General features: G+C 41.3%; 3 protein-coding genes across 5 annotated transcripts in view; 1 reads left to right on the top strand and 2 right to left on the bottom strand.

The window, feature by feature from the left end:
* Positions 1-1,397, bottom strand: part of mrtfab (myocardin related transcription factor Ab) — a 45,042-nt gene extending 43,645 nt beyond the window's left edge. Inside the window, exons 1-2 of one of the 3 annotated variants that reach the window (XM_085761934.1) lie at positions 1,088-1,397; positions 350-411 (exon numbers count right to left, since the gene is read on the bottom strand). Coding sequence is in view for 1 of the 3 variants with exons in the window: in XM_085761930.1 (XP_085618056.1) it covers positions 1,088-1,142 (55 nt within the window). In the remaining 2 variants the exon portion in view is untranslated. The remainder of the gene's footprint in view (positions 1-349; positions 412-1,087) is intronic. The other 2 variants (XM_085761932.1, XM_085761930.1) reach the window with 2 other exon arrangements.
* A 1,704-nt stretch (positions 1,398-3,101) lies between these two features.
* get4 (guided entry of tail-anchored proteins factor 4) lies at positions 3,102-10,536 on the top strand. The gene is made up of 9 exons (XM_085761983.1): positions 3,102-3,349; positions 4,351-4,429; positions 4,806-4,887; positions 6,374-6,523; positions 6,835-6,973; positions 7,660-7,800; positions 7,998-8,073; positions 9,172-9,244; positions 10,407-10,536. The coding sequence occupies exons 1-9, from the start codon at positions 3,210-3,212 to the stop codon at positions 10,496-10,498; spliced, it is 972 nt and encodes a 323-aa protein (XP_085618109.1). The 5' UTR covers positions 3,102-3,209; the 3' UTR covers positions 10,499-10,536.
* Positions 10,537-13,255: 2,719 nt separating this feature from the next.
* On the bottom strand, positions 13,256-26,264 carry vps35l (VPS35 endosomal protein sorting factor like). The gene is made up of 30 exons (XM_085761982.1): positions 26,236-26,264; positions 25,378-25,477; positions 24,990-25,172; positions 24,747-24,866; positions 23,833-23,857; positions 23,576-23,655; positions 23,144-23,272; positions 22,933-23,017; positions 22,793-22,849; positions 22,603-22,699; positions 22,040-22,087; positions 21,659-21,752; positions 21,117-21,317; positions 20,935-20,981; positions 20,392-20,503; positions 20,126-20,242; positions 19,982-20,035; positions 19,809-19,889; positions 19,658-19,720; positions 19,076-19,161; positions 18,892-18,972; positions 18,618-18,681; positions 17,657-17,755; positions 17,468-17,545; positions 17,229-17,343; positions 16,856-16,995; positions 16,561-16,726; positions 15,730-15,848; positions 14,106-14,255; positions 13,256-13,979 (listed from the first exon to the last, which is right to left on the bottom strand). Exons 1-30 carry the CDS (start codon positions 26,250-26,252, stop codon positions 13,881-13,883), a joined length of 2,907 nt encoding a protein of 968 aa, XP_085618108.1. The 5' UTR covers positions 26,253-26,264; the 3' UTR covers positions 13,256-13,880.
* Between the last annotated feature and the right edge of the window lie 51 nt (positions 26,265-26,315).

Below are 26,315 nucleotides of genomic sequence, written 5' to 3'. Positions count from 1 at the left end.
TGGTGCAATGCATTACACAGAGATACTAAAGTACTCCAGCATTCCTCACTGCACGCCCACACTAGCCTTTCAGATGTGTATCACTGTTACACTAGCGCACACACACACACACACACACACACACACACACACACACACACACACACACACACACACACACACACACACACACACACACACACACACACACACCTGCTGACAGTCATGCTTTCTTCACCGTCAGACACAGGAAAACCACAACCAAGAATTGCAACACCTCAGATGGCAGCAGCCCAGGTGAAGGATGCAGTTCCTGCACCTACTCTGCTGTAAACTAAGGCTGGGTGGGAGTCTAGGCTTGTTTGCTTACCTGTGTTACAAAATCCTGAAGGGGCGTTTTCCCATCTCAGAAGGACAGAGCTTTGAATGGTTCTGTTGAGGAAAAACAAAACAGAAAACATCAGCAATAGGAACTATCTGCTCAAACCAGTTTCACTGCCCCAGTCCTTCCCTGTGCCCTACTCCTCCATCCAGATTGTGATGGTGAGCAGCACAAGTACATGAACAGCTGTAGCCATGTGAAAATGTGGCTCTCTAAGTGGCGAACATAAGAGGCTGGAAATAATCGTGAGAAGTCATTAATAAGATCTAGTCGGATCCACGCAGCAGGAGGCCTCCTCACAGATGTCATGGGGCAGCAGCCTACAGCTGTCACTGTCCAAAACACAGACACACTGCTAAGCTATTGTTAGCCTGTCTGGGGGTGGGAGTTAACCTAAACAGTCTAAACAAAAAAGTGAGACTACAGTGTAAAAATCGCGTACGACACAATAAAACGCGAAATATTACCGACTACAGATTAGCGTGCTTATTTCTAGCTCCTGTGATACATCTCTAACCTCACCACTGCAGACAGAGAGACCCCCCAAGTTAGCCCGCTAGCCACCGTTAGCATGCTACAACAGACAGGCATTCCCCGCTACCCGCTAGCGGGATAGCTAGCTGCTCGGCTAGTCCGTCTGGCATAGCGGTGGTTTTGTTGTCAAGCTAACACAAACAAGCTAAATGCTCTGGAGCTACCTACTGGGTGAGTGTATTTTTCGCTTACTTATCATGGTCGCCACTTTGTGTGCGGTGTCTGTGAGGATAAACGGCTTTGGCATCACACTGCCACTTCCGAATCACAAAGGAAACTTTAACCGGAAAACCCTCCTCTGCGTGGGACGTAAAACCCACTTCCTCCACATCACCTTCTTCCTCCTCACTGGTTCACCGCCGCCGCTCCTCTTCAGCAGGATACAGGAGGAGAGAGGAGCTGTGTTGGCACATGTCAGACATAAAGCTACCCTACTCCAGCACAATAAATGTACACTCTTCAATTTCAGGAGACGAGTAAATAAACGATGGAGGTATGCAGTTAAAAGTATGTAGTAGTCTTTGTCTCCACCTAGTGGTATACTCTGGGTACTCCGAGAGCTACAGGTTTGTCTAGCACTGGAAACAACCATGGACTGTCACTAATAAAGATAAATAATCAGACAATGTACCAATAAACATTAAAAACAATAATGAAAGACTCACATATTTGTTGGATTAGCCTATGCCATTATTTCCTATCATGTTTTGGTTGAATACTGTACATTCATGCAAAATTTGAATTCACATTCTCAAGTTTCAAAAATACAGTCCTTCAGCACAGTTCAAATGGTCAAATGCTTTACATGCATAATATAATGCTTTGATTTCTGTAATATATTGTAAATAATGATTTACTACTGCAGCTTTGGCTTAGTGTATTTGCAATGATTTAATGTGGATGTGAATAAAATATGTTATTCTTCTTGAATATAAATTTTTATTCAAGAAGAATAACATATTTTATTCACATCCACATTAATATATTATTTCATGCAGTGGAAGATGAAGAGAAAGCAAAATAAAGTCCAAAATAAATAAAATAAAGATCCGCTTGTATTAAAACAGACCACTGCACATTACAGAAAAAAACATTTTTTCCACCGTCAATGTGATGATTCTGGAAATTATGAATAATAACCTTGGTAGTTTTTAGGTTAGGTAAAATTGTTTGAGTTTCTGAGTTGTGTAATTTGGCACATTTCTCCAAAACAACAAACTGTTCTAGAGCCCAGTAAATATTTATGTATTGTTAATTATCAAAAAATAAAAATCAGTGTATATTTGTCCAATTGTACTATATACAATTTCTACACTTTTGTAGGAAGAAGTTATTACTGTGCACCAAGACTAAGCTGCACCAGGTTATTCCAGTTTAGAGCATTATTCCCACAGTGATCTACCTGATTTCAGAACAGTATTTGACGGTATCTGGTAACCAAAATGTTAAGGCCATGATGGTGTTATTGTTTGACACCTGACCTCACCTATCTGGCTCAATAAATAGATGTAATTGCCTCCATGGCCCAGTTTAAACACTGAAGGTTTACAATGCCAAGAGTTAATCCTCAGTTAATAGCATTACAAACTTGTAACATAAAATCTGAAAAATGTGGGTGTTTCCCAGGCAGCCAGGGTCATGTGAAATGAGGCTTTAGTTAAGGAATAGGATATCAACAAATGTTGCATACTAACTATTCTTGTTTTAATTGGTCTTTCTCTGGGTAACCGTAGTTAAATCGAAATATGACATTAAATCATAAAGAATTAAAGCTGGAACTTGGTGGTATTACAGATCTCATGAATATGTTCTTTGAAAGCTAGATGAAGAAGCTACAACTGTAATTAATTAAGGGAAAACTTCTGTATTGACCATTATCTCTTATTTTAAATGCGAAAAATCCTTTGCATTTCAGATCCTAAATTCACATTCACACATCCACACATCTTTAATTTAAGATCCTTTTTGTGTTTATGAGGTTGGGGCTCTTCTCTAACAAGGGCAAACCTACAAGAATTGACTCGAGGGAGAGACAAACAAACCTCACAAAAACACATGACCGTGACCCCCTATCTTCTATCTGCCACTACTAGTAATCTTATCTCCCCGTGTTCACTCCTCACACCCCCATGCTGCATTCAGGGTGATTTGCTAGTCACAAGGCTGCGTGAACTTTTATTCCCGTGCTCACACACCCATTTACTACTACGCCTCACCGGCTACGGCAAGCGACGAGGGACCGCTCTGTTTAAGGCTTTCCGGTTTCTCAGTGTCAACATTCGGAGTGAGACAGCGCTGCTGCGGAGCAACGACGATGTCGGAGCAGGAGTCTCTGAGGTGCTCCAGTGCCAGAAACCGCGGAGGCGTCCAGAGGGTCGAAGGAAAACTGCGAGCCAGTGTGGAAAAGGGGGATTACTATGAAGCACACCAAATGTACAGGACTTTATTTTTTAGGTAAGGCATCGTTTCGTGTCCGTAACTGCAGTTGTATACAGTCATTTTGGCTTTGGGGCCTGCCTGTTCCAGATCATTCCGCTGTCAACCTTGCTGCCGTATCTGCCCGTCTCTGATTGGTCGAATCTCACCACGGATCCGCCCACTCGTGTCGATCCGTCTGTTTGTTTGGACAGCTGGGGTGTCCATCTGCGGCTACCAACGGGTCGATAGCAGGCTAGGAGTTAGCAGCGTAGCCAACAGCTAACGATAGCGGACCTAGAGTTAGCTTGCCTGTGAATGCAAGACATTCAAACGGGCTCGAGTCTTTGTGTTATATCGGTAAAGATGTCCAAGCGCTAAATATCCGAATATAGGAGATAATCATTTTGCTAACTGCTTGTATCTAGTAAACGTGTGTCTTGAACCTGTCCAGCTGTGTTAGCATTTAGCCACACTGCACCACCGCAGCCTGGACTAAGGTGGTTAGACGTGTTTCTACTTAGTTCATTTGTTTTGTCGTAACTCTGAAGTGGCAACGCTGTTATGACCATTGGTCACATTTGCAGAAACCAGAATAAGCCACGTCATGGTTGCTCTATTGTCCAGTGTGAGTGTGTGTGTCTCACTAATGAACATTCACACCCTTATTGGTGTGCACATCTACTCCCACGGACTTGGGCGCTGTTGGGGGTAATGCACGGATCCATTGTGCTGCCAATCTGACTGGAAATCTACCTCCCAATAAAGTTCCATTAAAAAAGGTGGTTTGCTCTAATCCAAATCAAATCAAAGTCAAACCTCCTCAATACCACAGTGTGGTCAATGGCTTGCTTCATGTCATGGCTAAAAGTCACAATTGCCTTATTCACCCCTGAACTCCTGTCACACCTGGTCAAAGGCATTATACTCATTGTAACATCCACATTGATCCCTTGTTGTATATGTGACGCAAAAGCAGCTTTCATGCATCTGATAGTCTTAAATTGAACTTGATCTGTAACACTTCTGTTTTCCATCAGGTACATGTCACAGGCAAAACATGCTGAGGCCAGGGAGTTGATGTACAATGGTGCTCTACTCTTCTTCAGCTATAACCAGGTATATGCAACATTTGATTTCTGCTCAAAATTAAGTTAAGGAGTTAAGTTAGAAAGCAACTCTGGGAGGCTGTGTTCATTTCCCCCTATTGTGGTATCATTTGTATAGTACTATTAATGTCTTCAATAAGTGAAACTGAGTATCTGAGATTCATTTTTTTCAACAGTGTGCAGTGGTGATAAGGACAATATATTAGTGATTGGGCTTATCAATTACAAGAGCAAGAGCAGGTTTTCAGCCTTTATCTAGCGAGTGAAAGAAACTTGTTCTTTGTGTACTTTTTACAGAAGCTAAGAATTTATGTTTCTAAATGTGTGTCTGTAAATTCTGATACAGATTTTGAAAAAACATACAAACAATTTGTTGTGAATTACAGCAAAACAGTGCAGCAGACCTGTCCATGCTGGTGCTGGAAGTGTTAGAGAAATCTGAGACAAAAGTTGAAGAGGAAATATTAGGTGAGTATCGACCTTTAACTTTGAAAACACAGATTCATCTACAAGACTGTGTGGAAAATCTGCAACAGGGTGGATAGGCACATTTGCTGTCCTCTGGATTTATGTCATTATTAAAGTCTGAGCTGCAGTGGGAAATTTGTACTTGTTATTTGCACCATCAATACCCCCCCCCCCCCCCCCCAAAAAAAAAAAACCTAGCTGTCACAGCAAGATAGATAACCTTGGTCGTGTGTATAGTGCATTAGGAAAGTGTTCAGACCCCTCTGATTGTTTCACATTTTGTCTGTTAAAAGGGAAATTTTAAAATATCATATTCAGATCATTCAGTAACATCCAGATCCCTTTTCATGACACCTCAAATTTTGCTCAGGTGCCTTCTGTTTCTCTTGATCATCTCCAAGATTTTTCGACACTTTGGATAGATAGATAGATAGATAGATAGATAGATAGATAGATAGATAGATAGATAGATAGATACCAGATCGATAGATAGAACAATCGATCAGTCTTGACTAGAGAACCTTGTTTCTCACAGTCTGAGTCCTTCAGCTGCTTTTTTACAGACTTTCAGTGAGTGGCTTCTGTCTGGCTGCTCTGCCATAAATCCCAGATGGGTGGAGGGCTGTAATGACAGTTGTCCTTCCGGAAGTTTTCTGCTATCTCCACACATGATCTCTGGAGGGCAGCCATGGTGACCGTTGGCTTCTTTCATCTCTCTTAAATAAGGCCTTTCTTCCTGAATCACTTAGTTCGGCTGGACGGCCAGATCTCGGAAAATCTTGGTTGTTTTTATTAAAACTATTAAGACTGTAATCTAGGGAACCTTCCGTGCAAAAGAAACTTGTTTTGTAGCCGTCCCTAGACCTGTTCCTCAACACCCTCTGGTCTCTGTTGGCAGTTCCTTCCTCCTCATCGCTTCCCTTTCACTCTGATATGCGTCGACAGCTGTGAGACCTTTTATATATAGACGAGTGCGTCTTTTCAAATCATGTCCATTCAGCTGTATCTATTATAGGTGGAGTGAAGTCAAAGTGTAGAAACATCTCAAAGATGATCAAAAAAAATGGGAGACACCTGGGCAAAATTTCAAGTGTGACGGCAAATGAATGAATTAATGTGATGTTTCAGTTTTTCCTTTTTTAATGAATTTGCAAAAAATTTGTTTAAAATACTGTTTTCACATCATAATAAGGCAATTGAGTGACAATCGATGACAGGGTTTGTTTTATTTTGGCATAAAATGGCTGCAATAGAGCCAAATGGAGAAACCTGACTGGACCTGAATGTATAGCCAATACATTCACACCTCTGATTGGCATTGATCCTGCTCCGCTCTGCTGGATCTATTTGTGACACCTCTTCTCTAGATAAATGCTTCAGCCTCAGACTCTCATGACATCCAGGGAAGTCAACCTTCCTTGAGGACAGCGAATCAGAAGGGACGTCCTCTGATGTTGTTGGGGTGATTTGTTTGTTTGTTGAGCAGAAAGCCTGGCTAAGCTGTTCAGCCTGATGGACCAGAACTCCCCAGAGAGAGTAGCGTTTGTTTCCAGAGCCTTGAAATGGTCGACTGGAGGCTCCGGCAAGTTGGGTCACCCAAAACTACACCAACTCCTAGCTGTCACCTTGTGGAAAGGTAATCAGTTAATAATCCATTTTATACTGTATTGACGATAATAACACAAATTATTTGATATATTTATATTGAATATATATTTGAAACAGTTGAGAACCATTAAATCAGTATTAAGGTAGTAATAACAAGCCTACTGTGTGAATCCACACACCAGCCGCATCACGGTGCTTGTCGACACACATCAGCATAGCCCACCGTCCTCTTTCTCAGCATCTGGCTGGTATGTGTTCTTCCTTATACAACAGCAGCTGTCCTCCCGGCTATGAGTTTGATACCGAAACAGTCAAAATATCGAACTTTTGTGTGTTCAGAGCAAAACTACAGTGAGTCTCGCTACCACTTCCTGCATTCGTCTGATGGAGAGGGCTGCGCGCAGATGCTGGTGGAGTATTCGGCGTCACGAGGCTTCCGCAGTGAGGTCGACATGTTTGTGGCGCAGGCCGTCCTACAGTAAGTGTTGCTCCTGCGCTCTTGAAGGTCCAGTGTGTGAAATGAGAAGAAAATAGTGACATCTAGTGTTCAGATTCTATTATTTATCTATTAAATCATTCTATTGTTTATTTATGAACGTGAAACTCTTGAAACGTGCTCTCTGGTTGGCTGGATTTTCCATTCCGTACAAACATGGCGGCACAAGATGGCGACACTCTCTAAGCGAGACCCTTGCTATACGTATGTATAAGAAGAATTATAAGGCTACGAAAACCAAACAGATTTTATTTTATAGCGATTATACAAATATATTCGTTGGTAATATATTCAGATTTTGCCAATAAACCTTGACAAATATTACATACTGGACCTTTAAAGCGCAATGTTTTTCAATCATTACATTGCAGAAATTGAAAATTTCGTCTCAAATGTCAAACCTCCTACCTGTAAATGAGTGCAGCAGTTGTTCTGTAATGTCCAGTCACCGATACATCCTCTTTCAGCATGCCAGCCTGCAGTCGTATCCATTTCCTGTTTGTCAGCAGTTTGATTGAAGTGTCTTTTTTCCCACTGTCCCTCTCTATTTCTTTGTGTTTGTCACATTTTCTGCCATATTTTCTTTCCTATCATCTCATTTTGTTCATGTTGTCTGTACCTTTTTTCTATTTCTGTACTTTCCTCCTCTTACCTCCCAACCCCTGCAGGTTCCTCTGCTTAAAGAACAAAAATAGTGCTTCTGTGGTGTTCAGCACGTACACAGAGAAACACCCGTCCATAGAGAAGGGCCCTCCCTTCGTCCAGCCTCTACTAAACTTTATCTGGTTTCTGCTGCTGGCAGTGGATGGGTGAGGAAAAAATATTTTATTTAATTAAATTTGATTTAATGCTGCACACTTAACTTATTTTAAATGTTGTTGAACTTGTAATTCCAATACTTGACACAAACAGATCAGTATAAATCAGTTAATGATTTGTAGTTGATAAATTGATTGAAGATCATATTGTGCAGTCTTTAAAACTTTTCTTAACTTTTTTTCTCCAGGGGTAAATTAACAGTTTTCACAGTGTTATGTGAACAATATCAACCTTCCCTGAAGAGGGACCCCATGTATAATGAGGTGAGTGTAAAGGTCTTCTGTCTTCACCATTTCATTTATTAAGCATGTATTAAATGAGCTAGTGTGATGTTACTATAACCAGAATACACCATGTCTACAATTATATGCACTACGCCTGCGCACATTATTTAACCTAAGGTAATCAAGAACATGACAGTAGGTGGGTTTCCATGCAAATATAGAACCACATTTTGAGAAATCCTGGAAAAGATTCCTAATTAGAATCCTATAAAGAATCCTAATTAATGCACGTCTGTCCTTCCCTGTGAAAATTTCAATAAGGAGAGATCAAAGGGAAGTGAAGAGCAACTCACAAAAGTCTCCATCCATGTGAAGCCTTGTTATAAATGTATGCCCATATGTAGATGGGAGATGGGATGTGATGCCTTGGAGTGTAGGTACTGGTGGTGGTGGTGGTGGTGGTGGTGGTGTAGAGTCGGAGGGTGTTTGATGCAGGGAACGTGTCCTTGGACTTAAATGGAGGTTGCTGTGGTGATGGGAAGGGCTGAGATGGGCAATAGTAAAGCTGAAAGACAGACTAATGCAATGACATTAAGAAAGTGGCATCTAGTAATTAATTGGCCAGGCAGAAAGGTCATTGGCCAGATACAGTGAGGTTGGGACTGAATGGAGGGATTTGAAAGAGAGGGAGAGAGCAGAAGTATAAACCCATAGCGGGGCAAGTTAGAAGGGAGATATTTTCTTTGTCTTTTCACCAAAGCTTCATCAGTTGTTGGTTCATTAAGTGGCCTCTTGATTAACCAAGGTCCCACTAAAACCACTGCAGAAGAAAAGGCCAGAGTACATCATGATTTATATTAGTGTTAAATTCATTATCAGTTAGTTGTACATTTGCCTTTGTTAATACTTAAAACTGTGTCAGCCAACCAAGCAGAACAACCTTTTTGAGATTCATTTTTGCCATAGGGAAATTACCACAGTATAAAATCAGATAGATGGAAACCCACAAGTGTCTTGTTGAAATATTGGTGTAATAGTTACATTTTAACATTTAATGTAAACCCAGTCCACATCTTTGACTGTAACTTTGTAACTTTGTAACCATGTCTCTCTGTGCTCCTCCTCCTGCCTCCCCAGTATCTCGACAGAATAGGACAGGTTTTCTTTGGCGTTCCACCCAAACAGTCTCCATCATATGGTGGGCTGCTAGGTGAGTGCAACAAGGCTTTGATCATCTCAGCGCATGTTATGGATCATTATTTGTACATAGATTATTGATGAGCCCCTTTTCAACTGTGCTGTTGGACAGATCATGTGTGATACATGGGATTTGTCTTATTGAATACTTCTCAAGTTTTGTACATGATGATAGTGTGTTATGTGCTTACTGCTTTCTTCTTGGCAGTCATATGTAAGATTGACACCATTCTCACATCTGTACAGTAAAAGAGGAACTATATATTTGCCAGAGACAACAACTTCTTGTAGTTGTATCATCAGGTAGGCGACCAGAGGAGAGATGAGTTTGTAGTGTAGGTGTAGTGAGCTTTACATCATGTCCACACACACAAGTCGTAGCACGAGCTGAACATTAGCAGCGAAGCTTAGAGTCAGAGTCAAAATAACACTCAAACCTTCCAGCACTACGAGGTTTTCCGAGTCATAACAAGCCTTTGGAAGCATTCATTGTGACGTGATATAAAACTATGCTTTAGGTTGTTTACGAGCATTTAGAGAGTAAAGCTGCATTCACATGGAATCAGGCAGACGGGAGATGACAAACAGAACAGCCATGGGACGGAACGCAAAAAACAAACAAGCTGTCCAACAGCAAAACACAACTGCAACAATACACACGACGTGATGATATGTTGCCATGCTGATGACGTGTTGTTGAAGAACAAAGTCTTGTGTATTATTTAATGTTATCACCATAGTTATATGTATATGGCCATAAAATCCTGATAGCTCTTGATATTGTAGCATAGCTAAATATCCCGCAGAGTTCCTCTTTAAAATATTTTAACTTTGGATTGCATTGCTGTTTACCGTTGCCGTCTCTGCCAGCCTCGCCCAGGTTTACTGTCCTTCTCTCATTCACTAAAATGACATCTGGTTTGCCGTCTGCCGGATTCCATGTGAATGCAGCATGAAAGTGTAGAGAGGCATCAGAACTGCAGGTTGGCACATTTGTTGTCACTGGACAGAGACAGGAGAACTGTCCCTGCCTCCAGCCCTATGCTAAGCTAACCCAGCTGCTCATCTTCTGTACAGGCATGAGAGTGGTAGCAGTCTTCTCATCTAACTCCTTTATGACTGGTCTGGAAGCACTTGATTAGAACTCATGAAGGTCATTGTGTTGCGTCATGCAGGAAACCTGCTGAACAGCCTGATGGGAGCAGGCGAGGAGGATGATGGTGCCGAAGAAGCCCAGGAGGACAGCAGCCCCATAGAGCTGGACTGAGCCCGCAGCCCAGGACGTGCAGAACAAACGAACACACACACACACACACAAAAAAAAGAGGAAGACCACCCCGCCTCCCTTCGTCACCTCGACAACAGGGATGGGGTGCGAGGCTCTGGTCGATGTTTTCAGAGGCGTGCTGTTTCCAGACACCCCATCCCACCTATAAAGTCCTAAAATCAGAATAAGAATCAGGCCACCAAAACATCCCTGTCAGCACTGCCTGGACTGACTGCGCCAAACTGCAAACTCTTCCTGTGTTGAATTATTATTATTATTATTATTATTAATATTATTATTATTATTGTTATTAATAAGACTATACTATTTTATTTTAGACATTTGGGTAGTTTGGGACTCCTGCTCTGTGGTGAGGGTTGGTCAGTTTTAAACAACAGATAAACAACTGCCCTCTCTCTGTGAATACCTGCTCTGAAGACATGGGAGTCTCCCAGTGGAGAGAATACAATCCCAAGTGCAAGCCCAAGTTAACGTCATCATTATTAAAGAGTTTAGGCAACTCACAAATATTCAACTGTTATCTTTCATTCAATCGGAGCCATGGCTGTCGAAGTTGTTGGCATTTATCAACAGCTTTTATTCCGTTACAAGTCTCTTCTGTCGGTAGTGAATTAACTTGTAGTCAGGGCCACGTTTCACTTTCTTACTCTCGTTTGTCCATCGACTTCATGGACAAACCAGACATCAGACATCAAACCAGACATCAGAGACAAGTTATTATCATAGGTCATCTTGTACCTTGAATTTCAACCAAACAAACCTTTCCTGCTCAGTGTCTCCTCTATGGATCATAGTGGTGGCTGCTTTTTTTTTTTTTTTTTTTTTTTTTTTTTTTAATTCAAGTGAATTACTACCAACATAGAGCTGTCTGTATACAAATAGCTCCAGTGTAGACGTGTCACTTTTTTTTTTTTTAACGTGCACTTGCTGAACTGCTGCTGAGCTTGTTTGCGCCATCTCCAAGAGAAACTGCGTAAAGGAAGATCCAACATTGGCCTTGTTACAGTTGCCAGAAGCCCTGCAGATTCTGGTAATGAGGTGTTTGAAGCACTGAGGGTCTTTAAAGTGATCCTCTGACGAGTGGAGCGAAATGAGACACTGTGAAAACCCCGTCTGTTGGAGTGAACCTTGCTTTGCATGTTATCAAGATGCTAATATTTAAGCTTGCTGCTTATCTGACTATTTCTGACTTTGTCTTTTGTCTTTGATTCTGTTTTTGTTTCTGTTAAACAGTTTCCTCTTGGAGGTGGAGCAGTCATTAGTTCAGCCGGTGCACATTACAATAGCTGCTGTCCATCAGTGTTAACTTCTTTGGCCCTCAGAGAACACACTCGGCTTGTTTCCCCCTCGACAGCTCGTTTTTCTTTGCTCACATCATTCAGTCTTCAGCTTCATTTTGTCCTTGTAGTGACATTCGATCAGTCCAGGTCTTGTCAGTTTGCTGTTTTAGGATTTTTTTTTTTTTAAAGAAAAAAACCTAACTGTGCTCCAGATAATCTAGAGGGGCCAAATCCCCCTTGTGAAGTCAAAATTTTTATTAAATACTAGGAAACTAGGAATGTCCACAGGTCTTCCAATGTAGAATAGTGTTTATTTACTTCTATGTAATTATCTGTGTGGGACTGTGGAAATCCAAAATGGCCAATATTCAATAAAAACGGCATTAAATAAATGTTAAATATCACTTGAGAGACGATAAAATAATTTTTATTCAAAACACATTTTTTTGGAAGTGTTATTTCAGCGTTTTTATTTTCAAGAATATGTATTGAATCAAATCTTGAAGATGAATAAAAATGGCTGAAATACCATTTCACAGTATTTTTTAATGCATTGGATTACACCACAGGTCATCAGTTAGATCAGATATTTTGACTTTTATTTCATATAGATTTAATTTTGGTCATTTTGGTCTTCCATAGAGGACTGGCTGGCTCAATGTCATAGTGCTACAGAGGGACGATAGAATAGTGTTGAGTTGTCAGTGTACATGCTCTGTCGTGATTGCATCTATCTAATGTGGTTGAGGATCATCATAGAGACCAGTGATGTGGCGGTCAAAGAGTGAGTCAAAAAGCAGCGGTCATCAGAGACTGAAAAACAGAGAAATCTACAATTACTCTGCCACAAAATCCTCCAAATGATTATTTAAATGACTTGACAAGATTGTATTAATGTGTTTTAAGTCATTGGAAATTGAGGATGAGGATTCTCTCTGGTGGCCAGCTCCTCCTGCAGGCCTCTTTGTTTTACCACCATCCATCATCCAAAAAGGGAAATCCAGACAAAACTGACTGAGGTTCCTCAACAACAGTCACATTTTCTACAGAGATCAACTAAATGTCATAAAACAACTTTCAGATGAAGACGGAACAAAACTTACAATTTCTTTTCTCCCCATTTCCATCACTAACCTCAGAGTCAGTTTTGTCTGGATTCTCTCTTATCTGGCAGTAAAAAAGGTGTGTGACCAAAGGCCTACTGTGTGTGTGTCTCAGTGAACATCGTCACAGCTTTTGTATATGTTTTTTTTTTTCCTTTGAGGACTTACGGGGAGTGTTTGCCTTTTCAATGATTCACTAATTGAATAAATAAAATACAACTGAGAAGAGTTTGAGAATGTCTTCAAACAAGCGCTGTCCTGTCCGTTTTATTACTGCATCATACTCTGTATTAAAATAAAACGCTGAAGCTAACCAAAACTCTAAATACTGTAATGAAAAAGATACATAATAAGTATTTAAATACAAAGCAGAATGTTTATTTCTACAAACACATGAAGAGGACATAATGTTAAAACACTGTCATTAAATCAACATTATTACATTATATATATTGTATGCATGTGATACAGAGAACAGTTGTGCAAATTCACATGTACATGTTTTTCTTCTGGGTGTGTGTTAAAGAAATGCAGCAAAACATAGACCAGCATTGATGAAAAGCTATCACTGCATGAAAAAGGTTAAGTGCAGCAGTAGCAGTATTTCAACATTATAAGTATTTTTACTTTGACAAAATAACTAGGCCAGAAGCACATCTGTGATGAGACTTGAAAGCCAGAAAATCTGAACCTTGGATTCTTTGATCTTGAAATAATTAGGTTCCAATGTCGGCAATAATTGTCTATGATAATTGATAGTTTTGGGACAACATCCGTCTACAATCATTAACATTTCTAATATTGATCCAATGAATTTAAGTCATTTTTCTACTTCCATAACCCCTCAGATGTCCATAGTGTCATCACACACAAAAATACATGAAGGCACGTTCTCCTCTGTGCTTCCTGTCATCTTTTATTTACACAACCCCTCGCTGTGTGGTGACAAGTTTTGATGAGGCGTGTAGAGGCTGGTGCTCAGGTGCGGGACTGCAGCGTGAGCCTCTGGACTGTATCTGACAGGTAAGCCATGTTGGGCTGCTGAGACTGGTGTTTGATGAACTCCAGAGTCCGAACCTGAAGCGGAGAGGGAGAGAGCGACCAGAGAGATCAGCGAGGAGGAAGATAAGAAACTGACATAACTACGAGCGGAGCTGTTTGAGAGATGCTGAACTACGTCCCAAGGTGTGGACGTGAACTCACCGAGAGCCGTGTCTCGCAGTATCCGTGTTTGTGGCTGAGGTTCCACAGGTTGACGGCCAGCTGGCTCAGCTTGTTGTTCCTCAGGTCGCCGTGAGCCAACAGGACACCGAACAGGGAGAAGGCCACGGCGCCCTGACGCCGTGTGCTCTGCTGTGAAGGGCAAGAAGCAGGTCAGTGCAGGACACACAAACAGCCTCATTAGGCCCAATCCCAGTGTCCTCTGTAACACCAGAGGCATTAATCCTCACAGACTTAAAGGGATAGTTCAACATTTTGGCAAATTGGCCATAATCCCTATAGTTTTAGCAGTAGGTTCGTCCTTTAATTATTGGTGCAAGCTATTTTTAGAACGGCGGAGCAGAGCAAGCTGCTCAGAGCTACGCTACGGAGGCTCATGTGATTTCTTGGTTTCCCTCATCAAACTCATCAAATACACAATCCAACAACTCCAAAACACTCTCGTGGACAAGTTGTGACCTGCACTTTCACCACGCTATGAGATAATAACAGAACGTTACGAGACAGAGTTGTTTTCAAGGTAAATTCATGCAAAACCGCTGATGTGCGTTCCTGTCGAGGGCAGTTTTTCTGCAAGCAGTCTCTGCATTTGCCTCTAAAGCAACTCTGTCTCGTAACGTTCTGTTATTATCTCATAGCGTGGTGAATGTGCAGGTCACAACTTGTCCACCAGAGCATTTTGGAGTTGCTGGATTGTGTATTTGATGAGTTTGATGAGGGAAACCAAGAAATGCCTCCGTAGCGCAGCTCTGAGCAGCTTGTGGCTCTGCTCCTCCATTCTAAAAATAGCTTGCACCGACAAGTAAGGGTAACAAACCTACTCCTAAAACTATAGGAATTATGGCAATGGGCAAATCTGCCAAAATGTTGAACTGATTTTACCTGCTCGGTGACTGAATGTGAGAAACTGCAGATGGTATCAGAGGAATGGGACAGCACTTTGGTACTTGCTCTCTATTCTCTTCCTCTGCTCCCTCTTTGTAAACAACATAATGATGTTGGATCTAATCAAATCAGATATAGAATTCATCTTCACCTCATCTGGGGACATATAACTTCACACAACCCTGGCTCTGAACCACCAGTGAACTTATTTCTTTACTTTTATGGCTGTTTTGTTTTTTGTTTTACTTCTGGACAATACTTAATAGTAAACACACTAACCCTGTATTTAATATTGTGAGTTATTATCTCAGACAACAGCTGTGTCCAAAATCACTCACTGTTTTGCTTTCTCTATAGTACTATATAGTGATTTCATTGGTATGATGAAAGCACATTTTCAGACTATTTTCTCTCCACTGATTTTCTGTCTTTCAGCACAAGCAAAATGCATAATGACATACAGTATTGCTTAGTTAGTGATCATCAGATGTACACTACTTTTCATGATGCATTGCGGGATGTTATGAGTCCACTATACAGGGTATAATCATTTCTCACACACACGTGAACAGCAACACAAGATGGTAAAGAAAGAGAAGATGGTATGTAAATGCAGCATAATAACACTGGATAGACCCCAGGTCTTCTCAACTGGAGACCTGAGTGTATGGTGACAGAATTAAGAAGCACAAAGGAGCAAAAACATTTTTTCTGTTGTCACCTCGTCTCGACCGAGCGTCTTCAGATGATCCAGGACTTGACCGATCAGGGTCTCGCACAGCTTGTTGATTTCAGACAGAAACTTGGGGTCTCCTCCGTAAAGTGTCTCATTGGAATCCACTGAGCCCAGGAAAGAGAGGGAAAAGATACATGTAGAAATGTGCTTTTAATGAAGCGGTTCATAAAGTAGGCACTCACATAAAATCCCTCTATAAACTACTACAGCTTACAGACGGATAAAAAGCAGAGCCTCTCGTCACGAAGCGGAGCAGCAGAAGTGTTACAACACTAAAAACTTGGTTATCTACATTTATACAGGAATTAACCCTGCAGTAATCCATAAAGTAGGATTAGGGAGTTCTGAAATTTCAGAAAATCCTGGATGGTGTGTTCCAAAAATAAGAACTACAAGAAAAGTAAGATTCATTTTTGCATCTGTATTTGTCTGATGATCTTGGTGATCTTCTAATCTATGCCAGGGTTGTCAAAATCATTCTAGTTCAGGGGCCACATACATCTCTGAATCTCTGAATTTGAGTAATAACCTATAAATAATAAGAACTATAAACCTTTCCCTATGTTTTAGTGCAAACAAGTACAATATTAAGATGTTTACATTAAATAAACTATTGTTTTACAAAACATTATGAACAACTTGCAATTTCTTGAGAAAAATATGTGCAATTTCAACAACACTATGCCTCTTCTGTCTTCTATGAAACTTAAACACTTCAAAAATTCATCCCGTGGGCTAGTTTTGGCCCTCAGGCTGCATGTTTGACACCCCTGTTTTAGGCAAAGAGATGTTTTAACAGAATGTGTGTGCATGTACCTTTGGGGACAGAGTACAGGTAGGTTTCCTGACCCATGGCGGCCAGCAGGGGCAGAGCACTGATGTAGACCCGCACCTTGGCATCACTGTTGTCCTCCCAGGTGTAATCTTGGACCATGTTGAGCAGACCACGGACCAGATAGAGCACACCGTGCTCTGGATGATCCTGCAGACACGCACACACATAGTCATGAATGTAGGGATTTTGTGAGGGATTGTGGATCTGGTTCATCTAACCACATGACTTTCCTTATCTTTTTATACTGGAAAGCTTGGAAAGAGTTGAGTACGTTACCGGGACAACCAGCAGCGTGGCCAGGAAGTTGTTGATGAAGTCCATCAGGAAGCTCTCGGACGAGCGAAGTTTCCCCTCCACGCTGATGGAGCGAGGAACCTCCGGGAGAAGACTGACCGCTGCCTTCAGGAAGGCATCCGCTGCAGGAGAGGAAGGATAGAGAGAAGGAGAGGGAATCAAAGTGAAGACAGGGAACAAACATGACACACACAAAATGAGAGAGAGGGTTTGATGCAGAAAGAAAGGCAAAAGAAAGATAACAAAGGTGAGATAAGGAAAGAAAAGGGTTAGAAGGAAAAGATACGATTTGTTAAACTGATAAAAGAAATAAACTGGTCCCAGTTTGAAATGTGAAACCGGGCAGTCTGCTCACCCTGGGAGAGACACTGGTTTGCCAGTGCGACCTGACCAGAGAGCAGGTAGAGGCTGAGACGACTGAAGATGCTGCTTAGAGACGGGATGGTGATGAAGCTGTACGCAGCACACGCCTGGAGGACAGACACACAGAAACATGGTTATGGACTCATCCATCCATCATACATAACACCATGCAGTTATGTACGGTGGCTTGCAGGGATCAGACTCGTGTTGCTGCTGCGTGCATGGACTCACCCTGACGAACGCTGCCGTTTTCCTGGAGTGACTCCCTCTCATCACCCTCCTGGTCTCCATCGCCAGCTGGTTCACCGTCTGCAAACCACAAGACCAGCTCAGCATGAAGATGACGTGTGTGTATTGTATTTGTGTGTGTGTGTGTGAGAGAGAATCCCTTTCAACTAATTTGAGTGGATGTATACTGACATGAATGAGCTGCACCAGCACTGGCTCCAGGTTACAGAAGGTGGCTCTGGCCTCCACACAGAAACTCAACTGCTGCTCAAAGTCTCGACCAAAGGAAACCTGAACAACAGGAAGCAGAAACAACAGGGAGTGAAAACAGAGAAATGATGGGAGAATGAGCTCCACTGTTGCTCCAGTTTATTCTCAATTCTAAATCTGGGAACTGCAGTTTATTTTGATTTATATACACCGTCCTGCTGCCTCAGATATTCACAAGATCACTGAGGCTGGAATACACCAAGGTTGAACTCATAAACCAGATTAACTCGGTTTAAATTGAAATTCTGTTGCACTAAACACGTTTAGAATTAAATTCTTTTTTAAATTAACCGTCTATTTAAACTCAGTTAGGTTTTTCCCAGAGGAAATTTAACTCTGTTGCGCCAAAACCTTCAACTCTAATTGAATCTGTGATGAACACCAGCTGAGGAGGTTCACCTTTAATAATATACGTGTAATTTATGACGTAGATAAAACCAAAAAAGTGAATAACATAACATGACAAATCATTTAAAAACATTAAAAGACTAAAAGAAAAAAAACTTTATTTAAAGCCAGAGTTAGAACAGACAACTACCAGACTGATAGACAGTCTGACTAGTACATATGAGATGAATGGAATGTGATGGTGAAAAACCATGAAGTGCTTTAGAACAAAATTTTAAAATCAACACAGAAACTGAATCAATGTAAGTATGACATGTTCTGAGTTAGCTGCAATAGCTTATAATATTTTTGGAAAGAGCAGATATGAGATCATCATAATATTCAAGCCACTGCATATACAGTACAAGCATGCAGCAGTTTACTGAGTCACTCAGACAGAGGAATGGTGGCACTTTTAAAGTGCCCAGCTGCTTTAGGAAATGACTTTTTAAGAGAGGTCAGAAATGACGAGGCAGATTACAGACGTCATTCTCACCATACGGATGAAGCCGATGATCAGCAGAGCCAAAGATCGTTTCTCATCCTCCAGAGTGAGAGCGCTGCAGGGCACAGAGCAGAGGGGTTAGTGACTGAAAACAAACAGACTGCACATTCAATATCTGTCCTTATCAACAATATCAGAAATCCCAAGAAGAAAATTAAGTTAGATGTTACATTAAAAATGTGGATATGTTTTACTGTCATTTAAAAAAACACCACAGTGACAACAGACAACAATTTCCCCAAATCCATAAAAGACAACACCCTACTTGACAGAGTCGTGCATGGTCTTGCAGATGTGCAGCATGGCGTTGAGGATGACTGGATCTCTGGTGAGCTCCACCTGGTGTCTGTAATTATTTTTTAGAAACACATTTATGAGAAGGTGTCACTTTCTGTCACAAAGCATATAAATATCATTATTTAAACCAAACACTTGGGGGCTTCTCTTACTTGATGAAGACCTCCATGATGGATCTGCAGACCTCCACCCTCACACTGTCCTTCTGGAACATGTCGAGGAACGGCAGGAAACGCTCCTGAGAAACAAAAAGCAGTTAGACTGAAGAGCTGTGGCAGGATGACGGGACACAGGTAATTTTCTTTTCTCATTAAAGGGGACATATGGAAATATCACTTTTTGAAGGTTTGTCTTGCCTTCCCGACCCCCAAAATGTGGGAATTGACAAAATAATCTCTAATGTGCAGGCTCACTAGATTGAAATCCACATGGTTTTACGAGCTGTTCCCTAAACTGTTTTCCAGTGACGTAACTAGGATTCAAATTTGCATAATCCCACCCCTACCTGGGACCAGTAGAATGGGTGGGGCGGGGCAAGCAGTGGCTAATTTGCATTTAAAGGGACAGGCACTGAAACCAGCCGTTCTGAACAGGGCTGAGTATGAAAAGAGCTGTGATGTTTGATCCTTGGGGTATTTTGACCACAGCATGTCACAGACATGTCTTTAAAACACCTGGGAACTACTTTAATTTGTGGAAAGGGGGCATAATATGTCTCCTTTAACACAGCTCACCATGGAGAAGAGGATGGAGAAGTCCTGGAGGTAGGTGAGGATCTTCCTGATCACTGACTGCAGCTACACACCGGACAAAAACAAACAAGAGTTGCTGAAAAGGAGATGGCAGAGACAGTGGGGTGGCTCTGTTTGCAAGCGAGTTGCTAACCTGAGGATATGCATCCTCGAACGCTCTGTCAGGGGTCATGTGTTTGATGATGTCGGCGAGGATGGTGTTGACCTCTCGTTTCTGTGAATGAGAGATGGAGATACAATAAGATTGTATCAAAATCCAAGCGATAGAAAATGAAACAACTCATCCTCCCTCTGTGTTTTACTCACTGTAAAGTGTCGGCAGGTGAACTCCACCCAGATCTCAGCACAGTTGATGTAATCCTGGAAAAAAATTCAGCAATAATCACACATGCGGTCATGATCTAGAACATATAAGCAGCTATGTGGAAACAGCTTCAGTCTGACACGTACCCGAGGACTGCGCACTTTGGTGATGACCTTCCAGGCTTCGTTCAGGATCGTCAGCCTCTCGGGTTCTGGAGGGTCGGCACAAGCCAGACTGCGACCCAGAGATCCAAACAGCAGGTGCTGGAGAGGAGGAAACAAGAGGGTTTATAGGAAGGCACAAGGATAAGCCTCTGTTATTTCCAGATGAATGACAAGAAGCAAACAGTCAATGAAAAACAGGAATCATTTAATGGATGATTATATTATAACAAGTATCTTTGTCCTCTGACCTTTGGGAAACCAGCTTCATCACAGTCTTTGATCATCCCGATGAAGTCAGAGGCTCTGGCTGCCACAAACTCCGGCCTGAATGCCCTCATGACTGAATTCAACAGCAAAGCACTGTGGGAAACAGGAACACCATCATATTTCCTGTTTTTACCACCAGCAGAAACCAATAAACGCTCTGTAACACCACTGTTGAGAAGCTTTTTAGATTGTGACACCTTAAACCACAACAATGTCTGGTTATAAACCCCTTGCTTCATGCCGGCTGTGACCGGTGGACCCAGAGAGTTTTTACTTCTCAAAGTGAAAAGATGGAGACTTTTCTTCAGTAAGTCACTAATGAAAAAAATGTGCTACATAATATGAACTGAAAAAAAGCAATATAATAAAGACCAGTAGAGGACTTAATTAACTTAATTAAACTGAGGCAGGAAGTCAGACTTCATTTTTCTCTCCTCAGGAAAATGAGGATTTTCAGCTCTTATCAAAATAAAACCAGACAAATTAAAGTTCCCTCATTATCGTTAAGCTGTTCAAACACTCACTTGTGTCCCAGTTTCTTGCATCTCTCCATCATCTCTGTCAGCAGTTGCTGCAATGAAAACACAAACAGCATGACTTCACTGATAACTACTGACAACGGTAGTTTTTTTGGGGGCAAATGTTCAATATCATTCATTGAATTAAAAATTCCAGCTTCCTAAGTTAAATGGATGTGAATACAAACCTCTGGAGCTCTGTAGGCGATGCACTGCAGGATCCAGCTGATGGCAGGTGAGTAGAGCGTCAGGTACTCGGGAGCCTCCACCCTCTGCAGCACCAGCTGGTTCCGGACACTCTCCCCGTTGATCTGGCGGAAGGTCCCGAGCAGGTCGAAGAAGTTGCAGTTGAGGCTGTCCTTCAGGTGGGGGGCCACCTCCATGCCCACCTGGAGGAAGAGAGGAACATGGTCTCTTAAGTATATTTTTACTCTTTACTTCATGTACAGTACTTTCTTTTACTCTTTTTTTCTTGCTTTTAATTGTATGTTTAATGTTTCCAATTTTTACTATTTTGGGTTTTATTAAAATTTTTCTCAGTTTTTTTCCATTTCCAATTTTTACTTTTGTTCTTATGTTAAGCACATTGAGTTGCCCCTTGGTATGAAATGCGCTATATAAATAAAGCTGCCTTGCCAGCCTAAGTAAACTGCTAACCTACCTACATATCAATGACAGATGAAGAGAAAATACTGAGCACATGGAAAAAGTGGAAAAAGTCCAGCCTCACCCTGCAGAGATAAGCTCTGGCATACGCAGCCACCAAAGGGTCACCAATCCCTCTGATCATGGCCGTCAACCGAGGCAGCGTCTCCTGAATCCCACTACAGAGAGAGAGGATGATGAGGCATAAAAAGGCTCTGTTATTTATTTAAAAATCGCTTTTGGCTGAGTGGAATATTTTAAATCTTTCATTTTCTATGGAAACTAAATATCCAATTATGAGTTGAAGGGGAATGTGAATGATATGATACAGAACTAATATGTCTTCCCTAAGGCTGGTAGGAGGTTTATGAAGCAGGAAAGGTAAAAGTTAATTTGTATGGAGATGTAAGACGAAAATCAGAGATCAGGTTTCAAAGGCTGATAAAGAAAAAAAAAGTAAACGTACGATTTGTTGAGGAAGCGGTTGCACTTGAGAATGGCGGCCTCCACGTATCTGTTCATGGAGGTTAAAGACTCAAATTTATACATGAGGTAAAGGCTGTGTTAATGAGTTTGAATCCTGATGGTATGAAACCTCAGTTAAGTTCTTTTTAAAAACAAAATCTTTTTTGATACCAATTTTATCAAATCCATTTTAGCATAAACAAAAGTACAATACACATTACTATACAATTTCCTTGTTTCACTTTTAAACCAGGTCTCTGTTTGTGTTAATAAACAGCCAATCATCAGCAGGATCAGATTTAAACATCTACTCCTTAGGTACTGGAATCTGTTATCGACTGATGAGACTTTTTTTCAGTCTCAGATAGTATCAAACCAATTCAGCTGACTCATAAAAGTATCAGAGTTTGATACCCAGCTCTACTGACCTGCAGGCGCTCTGGAATCTGGTCTAATTGAATTTAACAAGCAAAATGTAATAAGTGAAAATAGAGCCGGCATCAATCCAGATGAGCTGAGGACCGATTTGAGCTGTGCTGCTGTGATAACGTCAGTGGAGGATACAGTCTGGGCAGGAGCTCTCTGATGGAGGCGATCTTGAAGAACCAGTTGAGGCACGTCTCCTTGGCCGTGTCGTTCACGTCCTCTACTGTGAACGAGTCTGAGGAGAGAGGACAGGACACACAAAACCAATCAATGCACGGCCTCCTTGGAGGTTACAGAAAAACACTCTTATCATATATGCGTTCCACACCTGGCAGGGGTCGCGGGTCTGAACACATGGTCCAGATTCTGTCAAACACCAGGCGACCTACAGACGACAGCAAAACCATATTCAAAAGACTTGCAAATGATTTGTTTTTCAACTGAGGTAAACAAGACTTCTCTACGTACCAAAGGTGTCGAGGATATCTGTGATGAGAACAAACTTGCTGGGGTAGAACTGGATCACCGAGGTGTCGGACAGAAGCTTCGAGCACTGGAACACATATTGATGCAATGTTATTCAAGAGAAAACCAGGTAATAAAGACATAACGCTGATTAACTACGGTATATCTGAGTTGTTGCAGTTCTTTTGTGGATCTTTTCAAACTGCTGAGTCACCTGGATGACGATCTTCAGGGCTTTGACCTTCTGGTCAGAAGCCCACGCCTCCTTGAGGGACTGGTTCAGCTCCTCGATGCGGTTTGCATAATCCTGCTGGGAGAGGTTCAGCAGCTCTCTCTGGGAACCCTGAACACACACATACACACAGTCAAGCCCAAAATACATCCTTACTATACTACAGTTTCACTCTGCTTTGCCCAAAATGATACTTACTTCAATGGAAATGGTATGGTGTTGATGAAGATCGCAAGTTATTTCATTTATGCGATAATTCATAACAGAGACAGAAGCAGTGCTGTATTTGCATATTCATGTATATGGAAATTTAATTCAGTTTTAGCCTTACAGTACCAGGAGAGCAGAATAAATCTGAACCCTCAAGAGGTATTCCACACTCGCTCCATGTAAGCTGTACAGATATAAACCTACCTCCTCCAGATCATCCAGTTCCTCCAGACGAGTGCGGACTTTCTCTGAAACAGCTGAGGATCCTGGGCTCGGAGCTTTTCCTGCAAAGACAACACATTTGTCATTGTCTCTGTCTTGTTGTTTTTTTATTGCTACTTAAAGCAACCCTGATTCATTACTTTTGTTTATAGGGTACGGATGCTAACCATTTAGCAAACCATTTCCTGTTTACACAATGAGCATAAGATCAAATCAAAAACAGTTTCAGTACGTCTTACCTCTGTCAGAGCCCATGAAAAGATTCTATGGAGAAAAATAAATTTTAATCAATTTCCATCCAGTAAAAGGCGGCCAAGCAATACAACCTTCTATAACTTTGGTTAATTTGGTAGTTTGCTAGTTAGTTTGTTAGTTTGTCTTTATTATCTCCCTTGGGAGAAATTCGTCCTGGACAGACCAGAGACTCCAGGCGCCATGAACACATATACACATAGACATATAGATTCTTGGTGTTGACTGAGAGAAGGACTCACATTTAGGGCTAATTGCAATAAACAATTTAATTGTCTTTTTCTGATCATGTTATAGAAAATCTTTGTACCTAGATCCATCAGGTTTTTTTAATTATTAAATAAAGTAATTTGTATTCATATTCGTATTCATATATTATAGTATAAGCCTTTGCAACATTAAACATTTGCAACAACTCCGCCTTGTAACGTGGCAATGGGCAAATTTACCAAAATGTTGAATTTTCCTTTTAATAATACACATACACCTTAGTAGAAGAGCCATTTGTTGGCATTTCACATAGGAAAATATAAATGAAAAAAAAAAGCACTTCTGGTTGCCTTTAGGCTTTGCTAAATCCATGATGCTAATCTCAATAGATATTCATCAAAATGCAGTCCTCCAATGTAAGAAATTAAGTGCCTTGAGATTAACAGTTTGCTGATTGAACCATTGAACGATAGAAGAAGAAGGGGGTGCATGATGATGTCATTAAAAGAGGACCATTCAAACCTCAAACAACAAGGAAATAGTGTTGGAAATGCGACAATTCTGTTAGTTTCATCCAGCTCTTTTTATACTGATGAATGGCAACGTTTTTAATGATTATGCAAAATAACTGCGGTCAGCCGAAATATTTGCGATCAGGCAATTATGTAATAATTGTGACAGGCGTACTCACAATTGAGAGTTTTTCAGTGGTGGTGAACCTGGCCAGGATTTCTCCTCTCTTGGACGACCAGGGCTCAAAGTCTGGTCCCACGGCTTCTTCCTCCTTCTCCTTCCTCTTCTTCCCCAGGTCCTAGAAGCACAGCATCTCAGCATTCAAATTGAATAGGGGAAATATCTTCTGAAAATTGATGTTTCTGCAATGTTTGATGTGTTTGTGTGAACATCAGTCAGCGTGTCTGCAGAATGAACTGACCCCTGTGGAGGCGCTGTGGGACATGGCTGGAGTCTCACTGGCTGAGGCTGCTGCAAACATGGACAGGGGGTCGGTCCCATCCAGCATGGAGCTCAGGGGGTCCGGGGGCACAGAGGAAGAGGAGGAGGAAGAGGAGGAGGTGCTGCCTTTACGAGCCCCACGTCGAGTCTTTGTATCCGTCACCTATGTAAAGGGGAGAAGGTCAAGTCAGAGCTACTGCCGGGACACTGAGGGATTGTACCAACTCATTAAATACAAATTATCATCACCACTAATTATTCCACATCACAAGTTAACACATTGCTTTCCGATCTTATAGACAATAGATAATAGCTTGTTTTAGTTTATTCTGTCTGCTTTAAAAATGAAGACGGAAAAGTGCTGATACCATTATGGGTTTGAGTGGATGGTAGTCTCCAAACTCCACCGGAGCCACTTCAGGACGGCACCTCTGCAGCTCGGCCTCATAGTTGCGCCCGCGGGATCGCCTGGTCGCCCAACAGACAGACAGAAGAGACAGAACAGGTTGAGCTGTTTTTACTGGCACTTTCTGAACACTCACTCTGATTCAGCAGCTGAAGTGAGAATACTGTGTATTTACTTTACCTAATGGTTACCTTTATAACTTGATACATAATTAAACAACATAATATTCAGTTAATAAATAAACAAAACAATATAACACACATTAGTCCTTGAAGCATAACATGCACAGGGATTAATTTACTAATACAATGGTTGATGATGAATTTTCATTCAATCTGCTCATCTGCTGCTATGGCTTGTAAGACAAAACAACATGTAACCTTTGCATGTGCTTGAACAGAGCTGTCATGATATAGGACTGGAGGATATAGAGGTATTTCTTTGTAATATAACAAACATAGCATTTTCTTTTCTTTTCCAATATCGATTACCTGCGAATATATTTGATTCAGGATGTTTACAGCACATCCTCACAGTCTCTGAGAGAGCGCAGCTAAACTAAAGGCAAGGAGGACGTGTGAGTTGAAACCAAAGCCATGATAACACTTAGTAATGTTGAATTTGACTGTAAAGCTTATGATGAAAACATGCTAATAAAGCTGGCACTTTATTTCAGGCGTTATATTAAACAGAAGCTCAGATACAAGCTTTTGCATTGCACATACCTTCCCACATTCCATATTATATGAACAAATACATGACTTAAATGCCTTTTATTGACAATAAGCTGTTTATTTTAAATAAGAAAACATCAACTTACCACTGCACCGCGGCCATTTTTCTACAATCATATGACCTCTTAGCACTTCCTGGTTACGCCAAATTTAGGGAAAGTGATAT

This window comes from Trachurus japonicus, chromosome 19 (genome assembly GCF_045865225.1).
Source record: "Trachurus japonicus isolate A0001 chromosome 19, Traja_1.0".
NCBI lineage: Eukaryota > Metazoa > Chordata > Actinopteri > Carangiformes > Carangidae > Trachurus > Trachurus japonicus.
This window is presented reverse-complemented; position numbering and strand designations above follow the sequence as displayed.

Excerpts from the sequence above, each read along its gene's own strand:
- get4 (XM_085761983.1), top strand. The coding sequence starts at position 3,210 with ATGTCGGAGCAGGAGTCTCTGAGGTGCTCCAGTGCCAGAAACCGCGGA. Across the intron at positions 3,350-4,350 it reads TACAGGACTTTATTTTTTAG|GTACATGTCACAGGCAAAAC; the intron begins GTAAGGCATCGT and ends GTTTTCCATCAG. Across the intron at positions 9,245-10,406 it reads ATCATATGGTGGGCTGCTAG|GAAACCTGCTGAACAGCCTG; the intron begins GTGAGTGCAACA and ends TGCGTCATGCAG.
- vps35l (XM_085761982.1), bottom strand. Across the intron at positions 17,344-17,467 it reads AAACGGCAGCGTTCGTCAGG|GCGTGTGCTGCGTACAGCTT; the intron begins GTGAGTCCATGC and ends TCTGTCCTCCAG. Across the intron at positions 13,980-14,105 it reads ACTGCGAGACACGGCTCTCG|GTTCGGACTCTGGAGTTCAT; the intron begins GTGAGTTCACGT and ends TCTCCGCTTCAG.